We start from the raw sequence: 16113 nt of genomic DNA on the forward strand, positions 1-16113 counted from the left end.
TGGTTCATTTCCTTCTGCTTTTAAACATGCTACAGTCTCTCCCATTCTCAAAAAACCCACTCTTGATCGACTATCCCTGTCTAACTACCGACCTGTCTCCCTCTTGCCCTTTGTCTCAAAGATCCTGGAACGTCTGGTCTACTCTCGTTGTCTTGACTTTCTCTCTAATAACTCTGCTCTGGATCCCTTTCAATCTGGCTTCCGTCCTTTGCATTCCACTGAAACAGCCCTTACCAAGATCACCAATGATCTTCTTACTGCCAAGTCTAAAGGCCATTATTCTGTTCTTATTCTCCTTGATCTAACCGCAGCCTTTGACACGGTTGATCACGATCTTCTCTTAGATTCCCTCCACGACCTTGGACTCTGTGGCTCTGTCTATAACTGGTTCGCCTCCTATCTAGAGGGTCGCTCTTTCAGCGTGTCGGCTAACGGCAGCTCGTCCTCCTCTTTTCCCCTTTCAGTTGGGGTTCCTCAAGGCTCGGTGCTTGGCCCGTTGTTGTTCTCTCTATACATGCTGCCCTTGGGCAAGCTCATTCAATCTCACGGCCTCCAATATCACCTGTATGCCGATGATACACAATTATATCTTTCATCTCCGGAACTTTCTCCAGATGTTCACGATCGTATCTCGGCATGTCTTTCAGATATCTCAGCCTGGCTGCTTCATCGTCGTTTGAAACTTAACATGGCAAAGACTGAACTGCTAGTTTTTCCTCCTAAACCTTCTCCTCACCTCTCATTCTCCCTTACTGTCAACGATGTCACGCTTACTCCGGTCAAGGAAGCTCGTAGTCTTGGCTTTATATTTGACTCCTCGCTCTCCTTTACTCCTCACATCGAGGCAGTAGCTAAATCCTGTCGTTTCTTCCTGTATAATATTGCCAGGATTCGACCATTTTTGTCTGTCTCTTCTGCCAAGACTCTCGTTCACGCACTGGTTATCTCTCGGTTGGACTACTGCAACCTTCTTCTCTCTGGCCTTCCTTCGTCTCACATCAGTCCGCTGGTCTCTGTCCATCACTCTGCCGCTAAGATCATCTTCTTGGCCCGCCGCTCTGACCATGTCACTCCACTTCTGAAATCTCTTCATTGGCTTCCAATTCACTTCAGAATCCAATATAAACTTCTCCTACTGACCTTCAAAGCTCTTCACGGCCTAGCTCCTGCCTATCTCTCCTCTCTCATCTCACACTATCGCCCCGCTCGGGCTCTCCGCTCCTCCGATGCCATGCTTCTCGCCTGCCCAAGGACCTCCACTTCCCTTACTCGGCTTCGTCCTTTTTCTTCTGCTGCCCCTTACGCCTGGAACGCTCTTCCAGAACACTTGAGAACTACAAACTCAATCACTGCTTTTAAGACTCAGCTCAAAACTTTTCTTTTCCCTATAGCCTTCAAATATTGAGTTTGTTCTGACTTTACACTGTTGGTTTTGCCCTACCCTGTGCCTGTTTACACTTCCCTGTGCCTGTTTGCATTCTCCTTCCCTCCTTATTGTTTACTACAACTTATTAGATTGTAAGCCTATGCGGCAGGGTCTTGCTATTTACTGTGTTATCTGTACAGCACCATGTACATTGATGGTGCTATATAAATAAATAATAATAATAATAATAATAATACGTACCGGAGCCGCCTTCGGCACAATGAACAATAAATAACAAGCATTTCCCCAGTAACTGACCATGGCACAATTTGATTTTACCAGTTTTAATCCTGTATTTTGATGATGATGAGTTTTTCTCCCCTTTTTATTGTTCTCTGCTTGGATATTTTATTGGATGCCAAGCGGTATATAAACCTTGTAAATAAATAAATGAGAGCAGTGTGAGTTGAGTGACTTCTGATCATTTTGTTGGGGCTTGGACAGCTGGTGAATCAAGCCCAGATTAAAATCTTGAAAGTCTGCCTCCTTCCTTGGCATCCAAGGACCTTCACTTTACTGGTCCACGGGCCTCTCACTGCCGGCCTTGAGGGTCTTCTTTCCCTTCACCTGTTTCCTGAGTCTCTGAACGGGAGATGCTGCCAGGTAATGAACTGGGGGGCCTCTCCTTCATGGAAAGTAGGTGTTTTGCCCCTGAGAGACACCCCAAATTATGCCAAGCTGATGGTCCAGCAGTTGCTCTTTAGGGCCAGAGAGAACTCTTTTCTCATCACCTGCTACCTGCACCTTTTCGGGCTCCATCACACCTACTTTTTCTCCTGGGTTTGTGTCCGCTGTTTCCCTCTTCGTTTCCTTAGTGAGTCGAGCGCTGGGCACTTTCACATCTGTGCATTGTTGTGCTCATGTATCTTTCCACCTGTATCGCTACTATGCCGGCGAAATCTCCCGCCCCGCCCCCTACATTCTCCTGCAATATACGGTATATATCTATATATCTATATCTATATCTATATTCTGCGCAAATACAATAGTACGGCAGCCTGAAACAGGGCAACAGAGTGTGTTCAGAGGAGGGCAACCAGGATGATCAGGGGTCTGGAAACAAAGCTCTATGAAGAGAGACTGAAAGAACTGGGCATGTTTAGCCTGGAGAAGAGAAGATTGGGGGGAGACATGAGAGCACTCTTCAAATACTTAAAAGGTTGTCACACAGAGGAGGGCCAGGATCTCTTCTCGATCCTCCCAGAGTGCAGGACACGGAATAACGGGCTCAAGTTAAAGGAAGCCAGTTCCAGCTGGACATCAGGAAAAACTTCCTGACTGTTAGAGCAGTATGACAATGGAATCAGTTACCTAGGGAGGTCATTCAAGAGGCAGCTGGACAACCCTCTGTCAGGGAGGCTTTAGGCTGGATTCCTGCATTGAGCAGGGGGTTGGACTCGATGGCCTTGTAGGCCCCTTCCAACTCTGCTGTTCTATGATTCTATGATTCTACGAATTACGTTTAAATAACACACTATGCTCTCCCCTATGATCATATTAAACAACATAAGTGAAGAGAAAGTATTAGATTTTGGAGAGGTTCGTGGTCAATGTTGCCATGGCAATGGGAAACCAACATCGTTCTGGTCAGGAAACTGAGATGTGCCTACTCAGGGGTATGAACCATAGAGTTATATGGGACTGAGTCCTGGGCACGGGTGGCGGCAACTTCGCTCGCCTTATCTGTAGTGTGTTTGGGCACCTTCTGTCCCTCCCCCTTCATGGTTGAGCAGAGCACTGCCCTGCCTTCCTCTTTGGTCAGTGAGGCTGCCCTTTGACACACATGCCCCCAACAAAAACGGGATGGTCCGATATAGCACAAGGACAGCAATCCATGGGAGGGAAGAGTGGCTTTATTGCGCATGGAAGGGGAAAAAAAGAACTTTCCCTGCTCCCAAAATAAATGGAAAATGGAGAAGGCGAGTGCAGGACAGGGACGATGTCATGTGAGTACTGTGCTGCAAAAACACATACCAGGCATGGCGAGAATGTGATAAATCGCTGGTTTGTTGGGGCTCTTTAAAAAAGTGCTTCAGACACCAGTGTGTGTATGTGGGGTCTATGTAAAGCTAGCCAGGATCTCTTCTCGATCCTCCCAGGGTGCAGGACACAGAATAACGGGATCAAGTGACAGGAAACTAGATTCCCGCTGGACATCAGGAAAATCGTCCTGACTGTTAGAGCAGTACAACAATGGAACCAGATACCTAGAGAGGTTGTGGGCTCTCCCACACTAGAGGCCTTCAAGAGACAGCTGGTCAGCCATCTGTCAGGTAGCCCAGACTTGTCTTCCGTGAGGGCAGTGATTCTTTCTGGGGTCTCTGGAAGAGGTGGTTCTCCTCACCTGCTACTTTTTCTTGTACCCGGATATGTCAGGAATTGAACCTGGGGCCTTCTGTTTGCCAAGCACATGCTGTACACTGAGCTATGCCCCCACCTAATAAGCCTCAGAGGGGGGAAACCATTCGGGGAGAGCATGAATTGGAGGAAGAGGAACAAAGAACGCTGAATCCTTCTCTGCGGTGTTCCTTCTGTAACTCCCCCTCCAGCTGCCCCTCCCCTCTCATTCCTGATATCTGTTCGGAAAAAAAATATGGGAAAAAGGGAGGACAGGAATTGTTGCAGCAGGTGGGAAACTTCCACTCCTGCCGAACTGCTTCTCCACCTCTCGCAAAGCCAGGTTTCCCCTAGGAAAAGCAGATATTGGGGTTTAGATATGCATCTCTGAGGGTAAAATGTAGAATTGGCCTTTAATGCCAAATACCTTCACCTATTGTCATTTAACAGATGCTGGCGAGCATGTTGCCTGCTTTACAGTCATCTGCGTAATGTTGGATGGAGCCTAGGGTTACCATATGACCAGATTTGCCCGGATTAGTCCAGTGTTTTGGTGACAAATCCGGGAGGTGGAGGAGAAATCCAGATTTTTCCAATCTTCCTCAGCCAAAGAGCAGCTCTAATGGGAATTAACAAAAATGCTTATAACACCATCATTTTTAAAGATAAAGACATGAAACTTGGCACAATGGTAGCTCTTAGGTAGGGCTTTAGCCACACCAAATTTGAAACAGATCTGTTCATCCATTGATTTTTAAGGATTTTTTTTTTAAATTGAGGTTTTAAAATTATTATTTTTAAAACAGTCATTTTTAAAGATAAAGAGCTGAAAGTTGGCACCATGATAGCTTTTAGGTAGAACTTTAGCCGTACCAAATTTGAAACAGATCCGTTCATCCATTGATTTTTAAGGATTTTTTTTAAAAATTGCGGTTTTAAAATTATTATTTTTAAAACAGTCATTTTTAAAGATAAAGAGCTGAAAGTTGGCACCATGATAGCTTTTAGGTAGAACTTTAGCCGTACCAAATTTGAAACAGATCTGTTCATCCATTGATTTTTAAGGATTTTTTTTAAAAAATTGAGGTTTTAAACCTAATGTTGGAGTAGAGAAACTTGTGACAATTATACACAAGCGTTTTTTAAAAATTGAAATTTAAAAAAGCCAGCCATCCGGCCAGCCAGTAGCAAACCCTATTAACAACAACAGCAGCTTGCAATGAGTGAAGACACAGTCAGAAAAGATATTTTAGGGAAGGGGAGAATGTAACACACAGAGTATAGCAAAAGCTTCAAAGTACAGCAAAACCTACAAAAGTAGGAGTGAGTGAAGTTAATTTCAGATACAGTGAATCTCTCACTTGTTCTTTATTTCAGTGATTTTAACATTAAGATGTTATGTAGAACAGATTTGTCTTAAATGTGTGCTGTAAAATCAGACATGTGACCAAGGCTATGTTTGGGTGGGCACGCCCCCTTGGTACTGGACACGCCCCCTTGGAGGCCGACCATGTTGTCCTCCTTTTTGGTTTCCAAAATATGGTCACCCTAACGGAGTCTGCATGCACAGAAAAAGCATCCTTAGTTTTATTGGGGGCAGGGTCTGTGGATTTTAAACACATCTTGGCCTAATCATATTATTCCTCCTTCCTCCCTTCTTCTTTTACAGATATTGCGAACGAGTGCAGAGCTATCAAGCAGCAACATAACATGTTATAGAATTTCTACCTATAAAGCAGAAAGTATGTGTGTGTCATATATGTCCATAAATGTTTACCCACTTCCAGATGAGTTGGAAACTTGTCACGGTGATAGGTCTGGCTGTGTCATGTACCAGAAAAATCTAAACACATGAATTTTGGGATTTTAAGTATTTTTAAAGAATTTAATAAAAACCTAGTTTTTTGCCTACAACTCCCAGCATGCCTTGGGTGGGAGGCCAGACTTACCAGTCTTTGGTAGCCATTGTGAGTGCATGGGAAGGTTGCCGCTGCATGTCTTTCACAACCCTGATTCCTAAGGTTGGTCTCCAGCAGTCAGCCCAATTCCACATAAAGGGAAACAACCCACATAAATGGGCTGTGTCTGTTTGCGATGCCTCCTCCCACCCTCTGCGTGGTTTTAAAATCACAACTAGATACAACAGCGTGACTTTGAGGGGTTGAACATGCTCAAAGGCACTCCATCCTGATATCGCTGTTTTCTCAGGGTCTGGGGGGAGCAAGTGTGCAGCCGTTGACCTTAAGAGGGAGTGAGGAAGGGGAGCACCCTGTCTGGCAGGACTTGGCCAGAGCTGGGTGCATCCGCTGACAGCCACTCATCTCCCCTTCTTGGCGATGCTACTGCTCAATGCTCTATCAAGGAGCAGCATCAGCAACAAGAGGATGTCTCAGAGGACGCGAGGACTTGCGGGTTGCCAACGGCATGCTGGGAGGTGTAGTACTGGCATGTAGAGCGGCTGATTTAAAATAAAGCATGTGTGAGCAAACCAGGTCACTATCTCTCAATCCTAACTCAGCTCCCTCTTCCCTGACCTCTCAGTACTGTAACTACCTTTGTTCTCCTTTCTCCAACTGCCTTTCCCCAACTGCCACTCACCCCGCCCACCATTGCATTCTAGCCTCAGCTGTCAGTCATTCCTCCATTCACTCTTCTGTTTCAATGGTATAGTCAGGCTTTTGCATCATATTCATAGAATCATAGAATAGCAGAGTTGGAAGGGACCTACAAGGCCATCGAGTCCAACCCCCCTGCTCAGTGCAGGAATCCGCCCTAAAGCATCCCTGCCTCTTGAATGTCATCTGCATCCTTGCCTCGCTCTGGAGAATTAAGTCGGGGTAAGCACCTAACTTTTTTACCCCGCAGCTTTGGTGGGAAGCCCTGGGGTGGGTATGCGATCGCAGCGGCATCATAGAATTGATGCCACGCCACTGCACACCCACCCCAGGGCTTTCCAAATGTTTTGACGTCTAGGAAAGGAACTTGCTTAGCTTGGAATTGGTACATTTCTAGTATTCTTCCTTCTTTCGTTTGCTAAGTCTGCTACAGGTTTCAATAAACACACACACACACACACACACACACACACACACACACTCCTGAAGAAAGTCTATGAAACATCGAGCCATGTGTTATGCTTTTGTATGTTCCTGCTTCTATAGCTTGCTATTTTGTATTTGAATATTTTAATAAAAATCTATTAAAATCTATATTAAAGAAGTATATTTAATTGAAAATGACTTTGCATTCAGGGGAGATTTATCTACCTTGCTAGGATGCCTGAAGAAGAAGAACGTAAGGAGGAGCCATGCTGGATCACAGAGCAAGGGTCCATCTAGTCCAGCATTTCATTTACACAGTGGTCAACCAGCTGTCGACTAGGAACTCACAAGCAGGACACATGCATTACTGAAACATTTCATATGGAACCCTCTGCTACTCCTATCTACAGATTTTGTAGTCGCCACAAGTCGTGGAGACGAAAGGTTTTTCTAGGGACACTTTTGTCCTTATCCCTCCTCAGGATTACATAATGTAATTTGCTAACCTTAGTTCACAAATTTTACACTTCGAAAATCTAAGCTTTTTTTATTTATCTCATCACCTAGAGATGAGCTCCTTGTCTAGGGTGACCATATGGAAAGGAGGACTGGGCTCCTGTATCTTTAACAGTTGCCTAGAAAAGGGAATTTCAGCAGGTGTTATTTGTAGGCATGCAGCACCTGGTGAAATTCCCTCTATATCACAACCGTTAAAGCTGCAGGAGCTATACTAGAGTGACCAGATTTAAAAGAGGGCAGGGCACCTGCAGCTTTAACTGCTGTGATGAAGAAGAAATTTCACCAGGTTCTCCATATATACAAATGACCCCTGCTGAAATTTCCTTTTCTATCCAGCTGTTAAAGATACAGGCGCCCTGTCCTCCTTTTCATAGGGTCACCCTACACAGGACAGAAGGCAGTTGCAAGCATCAGACAATAAAACAGTTTAAAACAAAGGACTTGAAATGTTTTAAACGAAATCTAAAAGAAATATATTTCCCAGGTGCTGCAAAGATAACACTCTGGATGCAGGTAAGCCTTTTTGGGAAGGGCATTTAATAAATGGGGTGCCATCCTTTCCCTTGTAGGCACCCACCTGGCTTCTCTCAGTGGAGGTGCTCAGTGGAGGTGCCCAGAGGAGAGCCTTCGAAGATGACTTAAGGTTTTGGGCAGGTACTAAATAAATAAATAAATAAATTAGATACTCTGGCCTCAAGCTTTTTAGGGTATTAGTCAACATGAACTCAGGGGGCTCAGGGGAACTTCAACACATTTTATTTTTTTTTGAAATAATTTTTAGCCTGCCTGTAGGGGTAGAATGTTCTCAAGGAGGCATACAAGATTAATGAACATACAATAAAATATGACAAAAAACCCTATAAAAACAGATAACAGCAGTAAAAACAGCAAAATTAAATTTTGGATTCCGCCTAGAAGTGGACTGGAAGACTGTTTGCAGCTGGCAAATGACTAGTGTCTCAGGACCGTATCAAGCCGTGCCAGTTAGTAACCTAAGTACACAAGAAGACTTTGCTGGATCAAACCAGGGATCCATCTAGTCCGGCATTTACACAGTGGCCAATCAGCTGTTGAACAAGAACTCTCTCACCCATGTTCCCCATTAACTGGTGTATATAGGCTTACTGCCTTTGATACTGGGGTTTTAGCAGCTCTATTTTGGACTATCTGGAATTTATGAACCTTTTTCAAAGGTAGCCCTTTACACATCGCATTGCAGAAATCTAAATGGGAGGTTACTAGAGTGTGGATGACTGTCGCCAGGCTCTCTCTTGCCAGGTGAGGTTGCGGCTGGTATACCAGCCTAAGTTTGGGCCCATCGACACTTCGGAGAATTAGAGAAAATGTTCTGTGCACCACCACAGAATGGCTCCCTTCTACAGGGAATGTGGCTAGTCGTAGAATAGCTGTTGTGGGAGACTGTCTAGTCACAAAGGCAAATGGAGTTCAAGCAAAGATTGGGCCTGAAGAACTCCAAAAGCCAATCTACAGCTTTCACCCCGCAGAAGCACAACAAAATACCCATTTCACAGAAGGCGCACTGGCGAGGTTGGGAAACAAGCCTTCTCTTGTCAGAAACCCTTCCACCGTTCTCTCTCCCACTCACCTGCAGTTTCTGCCCTCATCAATCCCAACAATCCTTCTTTCCTTTCTAAGGTTGCAATTCTCATTGGGACTTACTTCCGAGTAGGCCTGCATAGGACTGTTCTGCCCATCTCATCCACACATACCCTCTACAGCCCCCAAAGGAAAGCAAAATGCTCCCAGCTCCAAAGGAGAGAAAAAGGACCCCCTACTCCTCCCCCAGGATCAGCAACATGGTTTTCTGACGTCACCCCACCCCCTCTGGAAGGGGCTGGCATATATATGTGCATGTGCCTATGAGCACGGGAGTGGAGAGAAACAGCAAGGCTTACCATGATGTCCAAATATGGTCTTGATGTCAAGTGGTGGCTAGGGTGACCAACTGTCAGGATTTCCCCGTATTTGTCCAGGTTTCTTTTATCTCTCCTGGGTGTCGGGGGATTTTCTGTAATTTTTTATAATGTCCTGGAAATGACATTCTTTCCCCTTTGAGGCCACCATTAGCATGGTGGGGGAAATTACATACTTTCTGGAGGCCCCAGAAAGACTACTTTCACGCACCCCTGCACTCCTCCTTTAAGGCCTCAATTGGAGCAGTGAGGAGAGGAATGACATGCTTTGCCCCCTCCACTCCAATCAGAGCCTTTAAGGTGGTTGGGGGGGGGAATGACACACTTTCTGGAGGCCCTGGAAAAATGCTTTCCTGCCCCCCATCACTGGGTGTCCTCTTTTTTGGTTTCCCAGATATGGTCATCCTAATGTGGCTACTTTGTAGGCCATAATTCAGATTTAAGCACTCAGGCCTAAAGGCAAGGCAAGCAAACCAATGACAGAAAAGTGGAGGTGTTTTGGAAAATAATCGGTGTTGTGCTGCTAAGAAATAAGTGGCATACATGAATGAAGTGGCATTTATTTTTCTAGACATTTCTATTGTTTTCTGTCAATATGACACAAGTAAAAGAACTTAAATCAATACAAGTTTAAATAAAAGAACGTAAGAAGAACACTGATGCTGGATCAGACCAAGGGCCTTTTTATTTATTTATTTATTTATTTATTTATTTATTTATTTATTTAATTACATTTATATACCGCCCCACAGCCGAAGCTCTCTGGGCGGTTTACAACATTTAAAAATAGTAAACATTAAAAGTATACAATTTAAAAAACACACATAAAAAACAGTATAAAAACAACAGTAACAGTTTTTAGATGACGGGGTAGCCTGGTGCAAGCCCCGGACCGCCCCCAGTGAGTCTAGATGACGCACAGGGAATCCCGGGCTCAGGCAGGGGTAACCCTTCCTTGGCTTGGGATAACCGGCACCGGTTGTGGCACGGTATTTCCCGTGGTCTCAGGCTGAGTCCAAGACTGTGGGCGTATAGCCTGTTCCGCCGCTTTTCCCGGCTACCGCATTTACTCGCGAGTAGCTGGGAAAAGCGCTGGATGGCGCACAGTGTTCCAGGTGGGGAGATGGGGGGTGTGGGGAAACGGAGCCGGGGGGATGGGAGGATCGGAGATCGTGGGCGGGGGGGGATTGGAGATCGTGGGCAGGGGATTGAAGATTGAGGGCAGGCGGGCGGGGGGATCAGAGATTGAGGGCGGGAGAGAAATTGGAGGCGGGGGGAGCAGGGATCAGTTTTTTTTTTTAAAAAAAGCCTACCTTTATCGTTGGTGCGCTCCTGTGCACATGGCCCCTTTAAACTAAAATAAAATGGTGGACGTGACGGGTCCTTCCTGTAGCCCATCGCGTCTTACGTATAGACAGGGGCGATGGCCCGTGCTACTTTTAGCGCAGGCTGGCCCCTTCTCCCAACCAGATTCCGTGTCCTGCACTCTGGGAGGATTGAGAAGAGATCCTGGCCCTCCTCTATGTGACAACGTTTCAAGTATTTGAAGAGTGCTCTCATGTCTCCCCTCAATCTTCTCTTCTCCAGGCTAAACATTGCCCAGTTCTTTCAGTCTCTCTTCATAGGGCTTTGTTTCCAGACCCCCGATCATCCTGGTTGCCCTCCTCTGAACACGCTCCAGCTTGTCTGCATCCTTCTTGAATTGTGGAGCCCAGAACTGGATGCCCAGTATGTCAACTCTGACTGGCAGCAATGGCTCTTCCTCCAGAGTTTCAGGCCAGTCTTTCATTCCTAGCCTTTCCTGGAGATGCTGATGGGGACGGAAACTGAGACAGTCTGCATGCAAAACAGGGGCTCTGCCCCCGAACTATGGCCTCTCCCCATCTGGCACAACCCCCCACGTGCCATCTGAAATGGTACAGCCCAGAGATGGGTTGACCACTTCATCTGCTCTTTGTGAGGACTCAACCTTAGTGAGAAAGATCTACCTAGGCTCTGCTTCGCGGGAAGACCCTTAAATATTTGGACAGGGCTGACTGATCACTCACACTCACATGGTTGATTTACTGCTACGCGAGGTTGGTGAGGGAGTCCAAAGGCAGCCCTAGCTAAGAGTCTTTTTAGTGAAGACGGCAGAATTTCGGAAAACTGAATAACCTCCCCTGAAATGCCACTGACGGTGCAGTTTTCGGGATACTTGCTGAGTCAGCCCTAGATTTTGCAAGACGCAGCCCAGAGGAAATCAAAGCCTACTCAGGGCTTTCCTTGAAGGGAAGTAGTAAAAGCCCAGACTGCTGCAGGTTCCAATGTGCCACCTCAACATTCACAACCACCAGAAGAAAGCAGATGGGCAGAGAGAAGAAAACCAGAGGTTACGGCGGAAAGCAGAGCAGTGCAGACGGTCCCCTCCTAAACACTGGCAGCTTTTCAAGGTGTCGCCTCCACGCTCTCGAGCCTGTCTGCGACGATAAGGTCTAGAAACTTATACTCAACTCCATTCAGAAACGCGAACCAAGAGCCACCCTGACAGCAGAGCGCCACTGACTTGGATTTGTTCAAAGGGAAAACACGTGGACTGAGAGCCACCAAACTCTCACTACAAGAAAACCCCCAAACCCTGTGCCAATTCCCACCAAGTCTCATCCCTCACCACTGGCTACGCCGGCCAGGGAGGGTGGCAGCTGCAGCCCAACAACTGCCACATGTTCTAAAGAGACAACCAGAAACCCCGAAGGCCCAAAGGCCACAAGAAGAAGGGTGGGGAGCAATCATCCCTTTGACTAAATGCACACACACACGTCTTCAGTCTCTCTGTCCCACACAGAAGGAGGCACCTAAAAAGGGGCACACTCAAAGCATCAAGAATGGTCAAAGACGCCTCATTCAAATAGTGTACATTTAGGGTGCAATCCTATCGGGATGGCCGGAAGCCTCCAAACTTGGGAGGCTTGTGGCCATCCAATGCAGAGTGGGAGGAGCAGCTGAGGTGACCTTTGCCTCCACATTTATCCTGCTCTGTATTTTGGCTAGACGGGCTTTTTCTCCAGCCGAGCTGGGGCGCGTCAGAGCAGGAGGGAAGGAGGCTGGGGAGGCCCGGGGATACGTTGCAAAGTGGCCTCCCCAGCCAGCTCCTCCCCCCCCCACATGTCCCATTTACCCTCTCTCCGAGATTGCTGGTGTGGGTCTCAGCTGTGAGTGGGCAGTGGGGGGAGAGCGGATGACTGAATCCACGGTCAGAGTGCTGTCTGTGACGTTGGATCCAAGAATCTGAAATATTCTGTGGTCCCCCAGAACTCTGTCCAGGGGCCACAGAATTTATTTATTTATTTATTTATTTATTTATTACATTTCTATTCCGTCCAATAGCCGGAGCTCTCTGGGCGGTTCACAAAAATTAAAAACATTCAAAGTATAAAACAACAGTATAAAACCATCATATAAAATACAATATAAAAGCTCAACAATATAAAAACAGCAGCAATGCAAAATTACAAATTTAAAACACCAAGTTAAAATTTATTTATAGACTGTTAAAATGCTGGGAGAATAAAAAGGTCTTCACCTGGCGTCTAAAAGCATATAATGTAGGTGCCAAGCGAACCTCCTTAGGGAGCTCATTCCATAGCCGGGGTGCTACAGCAGAGAAGGCCCTCCTCTTGGTAGCCCCCTGCCTCACTTCCTTTGGCAGGGGCTCGTGGAGAAGGACCCCCGAGGATGACCTTAGGGTCTGGGCAGGTACATACGGGATGAGGCGTTCCTTCAGATAGCCTGGCCCCAAGCTGTTTAGGGCTTTAAATGTTAATATTAGGCCCGGACCTGGACTGGCAGCCAATGAAGCTGGAAAAGGACTGGTGTGATGTGTTTTCGCCGGCCAGTCCCTGTTAGTAACCGTGCTGCCCTGTTTTGTACCAGTTGAAGTTTCCGGACTCTTTTCAAAGGCAGCCCCACGTATAACGCATTGCAGTAATCCAAACGAGAGGTTATCAGAGCATGGATCACTGTAGCTAGGCTATCTCTGTCCAGATAAGGGCGCATTTGAATTGATCCCTTAGACATCAGGTTAAGACCCTCCTTCTTAAGGGGGCATTTCGTCTCTGATCTGTTGCTCCAAATGACTTTACTGCTGGCTCCCCAATGCTTTTAATTCTTTTTAAAAAATATTTAATATGAAGAACAATAAGGAGCGCCCTGATGCTGGATCAGACCAAGGCTCCATCCAGTCCAGCACTCTGTTCACACAGGGGCCAAGCAGCCATCAGCCAGGGACCAACAAGGCAGGACATGGTGCAACAGCACCCTCACGCCCATGTTCCCCAGCAACTGGTGTACATAGGTTTACAGCTTCTGATACTAGAGATAGCACACAGCCATATTGTGTTATTGTGATGCTAATTTTGTTGTTGTTTAAATTTATGACTGCAAACTGCTCTGAAGGCATTTGTTAGTTGGGCAGTGTACAAATCTAATAAATAAATAAAATGGAACTACAAGAAGTTGTATCTGAACCAAGTGAAAGAGTGAGCGTGAAGCACATGGGTGCTAAATGTGCTTCTCCCCGGTTCTCCTGTATTTCTGGCAATATTTGACCAAGCTCTGGAATAACAAGCCTGTGACTCAAATGTCTGAATGGACACAGCAGTTAAGGGGCAGCAGATAAGGACAGTCAACATTTTTGCAGCCTTCTCAGCGAGAGGACAGGGAGCCCCCCTCCCCCCCCCCGCTCTCCATATTTACCTAGAACTCAAGACTCCAGGCAGGGAGAAGAAGGAAAGAGAATAGCAGGTGATGAAATCAAACGGACTCTTTACATATATGGCTAATATGCTCCAAAATTCATAGAATCATAGAATAGTAGAGTTGGAAGGGGCCTCTAAGGCCATCAAGTCCAACCCCCTGCTCAATGCAGGAATCCACCCTAAAGCATCCCTGACAGGTGGTTGTCCAGCTGCCTCTTGAAGGTGGGAGAGCCCACGACCTCCCTAGGTAACTGGTTCCATTGTCGTACTGCTCTAACAGTCAGGAAGTTTTCCCTGATGTCCAGCTGGAATCTGGCTTCCTTTAACTTGAGCCCATTATTCCGTGTCCTGCACTCTGGGAGGATCGAGAAGAGATCCTGGCCCTTCTCTGTGTGACAACCTTTTAAGTATTTGAAGAGTGCCCAGGGACTATTGTCTGTAAGAAGCCCCCCCCCCCATCTCCACCATGATAACCCCCCACCCCAGATAACTGAGTGAGAAGAGAAGGGGCAGAAACAGACATCATCATGAGCTGAGTTTTCCCTCCTTTGCCTCTTCCTTCCACCTGTACTCCAGGTGTACCTCTACGTATACACACATACACGTAACCCAACAACCCCCTCGCTCAAGTGGCCACTTCACATCTCTGACCATGTAGCCTCTAGCCCGCCAAAGCAGATGCCACAATATTGGCCTTGGTGGTCCAGAGCCTACCTGGCCAGATGCAAAAGTGGTCACCTGAGTGAGGAGGTGTGCGTGGGGAGAGAGAGAGACTTCCAGAGGGGTGGCTGTGCTTGTCTGTTGCAGCAAAAATAACAAACTTTAAGGGCTAGCAAGGGCAATTATTCTGGCATACGCTGGCCCAGACACTGCCTCCTTCACCCGATGTGTCCGATGAAGCAGCCAGGGTCCACGCAAGCTTGGCCAGAATGAAACAACCTGGTTCGGCTTGAAAGTGCCACAAGACTCTAAATAGAGAGGTGTCCACCTTGCCTGGTGCAGACCGAAAGAGGAGGGCTCTTGGTTGTTGTTGTTGTTGTTGTTGTTGTTTTTTAAAAACCAGCCTTCATTCCCTAAGACTCATAAAAAGGGTGCTGAAGCTGGATCAAGCCCAAGGCCCAGCGCTCTGTTGATGCAGGGGCCAACCTGCGGCCCCAACAGGGAGTGGCCAAGGAGGGCGCACGAAGGCTTGCATTTCTCCAGCAACTAGTAGTCAGGGCTGATACGGGAGAAAATGTACAGCAGCCTCTGTCCCAACGTGGCGCCTTCCCGAGGTGTTGGACTACAACTCCCATAATCCCACAGCCAGCTGGCTGTGGGATTATGGGAGTTGTAGTCCAACACCTCGGGAAGGCACCGGTTCGGGGGAGAGATTGCTCTATAGCCATCGTAATGACTAGCAGCCATCGATTCTTCCAAGAGACTGGGCTAAGCTGAGATGCAGCACAGGGAGCAACCCCCCCTGTCCCCCCACGCAAAGACCAGGGAGCCACAGACCCCCATCCCCACGACCCTCGGTTTTGCACGGGGGGTTGTCTCTAGCACCCCCCATCCCCTCTCAAGCCTCTTCTGTGATGTCTGGGCAGGATCCCTTAAATCTCCCCGTCTGTGGCTGCTCTTTCCTCCTCCCTCCCGCCCTGCCTTCCTCGCCTGCCCACCCCTCATCCCCGCTTACTTGGCGGAAAGGGTGTTGATGGAGCCGGTGACTAGCATGAGCGCGGCCAGGCCCAGCTGGTACTTGGTCCAGGCCATGCTCGCTCCTTCGCTCGCCCGACGCGCACAGCACCAGCACCAGCACCAGCACCCCCGGCACTTCCTTCTCGGCAGCTGCACGACGAGGAGGAGCGGGTCACATGACCGCAGCCATCAGCTGACAGCGACTCCCAAATCTTTGAACCCTCCCCCGCGGCGGCAGTGAGCTTGGGAAGAGGGATGGGAGGCGGCGCGTGATCCCCCACCCCCACCCCCGCTCCAGCTGAACTGAATGATGCTTCGCTTGGCGCACGGTCTCGGGGCTGCTGGGATCGGCGGCAGGCAGGAGCTCCACTGGTGCAGCTCTCTCCTCCCTGCAGCGCCCGCGTGGGAAGGATTTCTTCATGCGGTGCGGAGTGGAACTATGG

The 16113-nt window shown here is 47.6% G+C and overlaps 1 protein-coding gene across 1 annotated transcript in view; it reads left to right on the forward strand.

The window, feature by feature from the left end:
* LOC134398119 (nuclear GTPase SLIP-GC-like) overlaps positions 1-15911 on the forward strand; it is a 65401-nt gene extending 49490 nt beyond the window's left edge. Inside the window, exon 19 of the mRNA XM_063125363.1 lies at positions 15580-15911. Coding sequence (XP_062981433.1) covers positions 15580-15911 — 332 coding nt within the window. The remainder of the gene's footprint in view (positions 1-15579) is intronic.
* Positions 15912-16113: the final 202 nt, after the last annotated feature.

The sequence above is a fragment of the Elgaria multicarinata genome, chromosome 4, assembly GCF_023053635.1.
Source record: "Elgaria multicarinata webbii isolate HBS135686 ecotype San Diego chromosome 4, rElgMul1.1.pri, whole genome shotgun sequence".
Taxonomy (NCBI): Eukaryota; Metazoa; Chordata; class Lepidosauria; order Squamata; family Anguidae; genus Elgaria; species Elgaria multicarinata.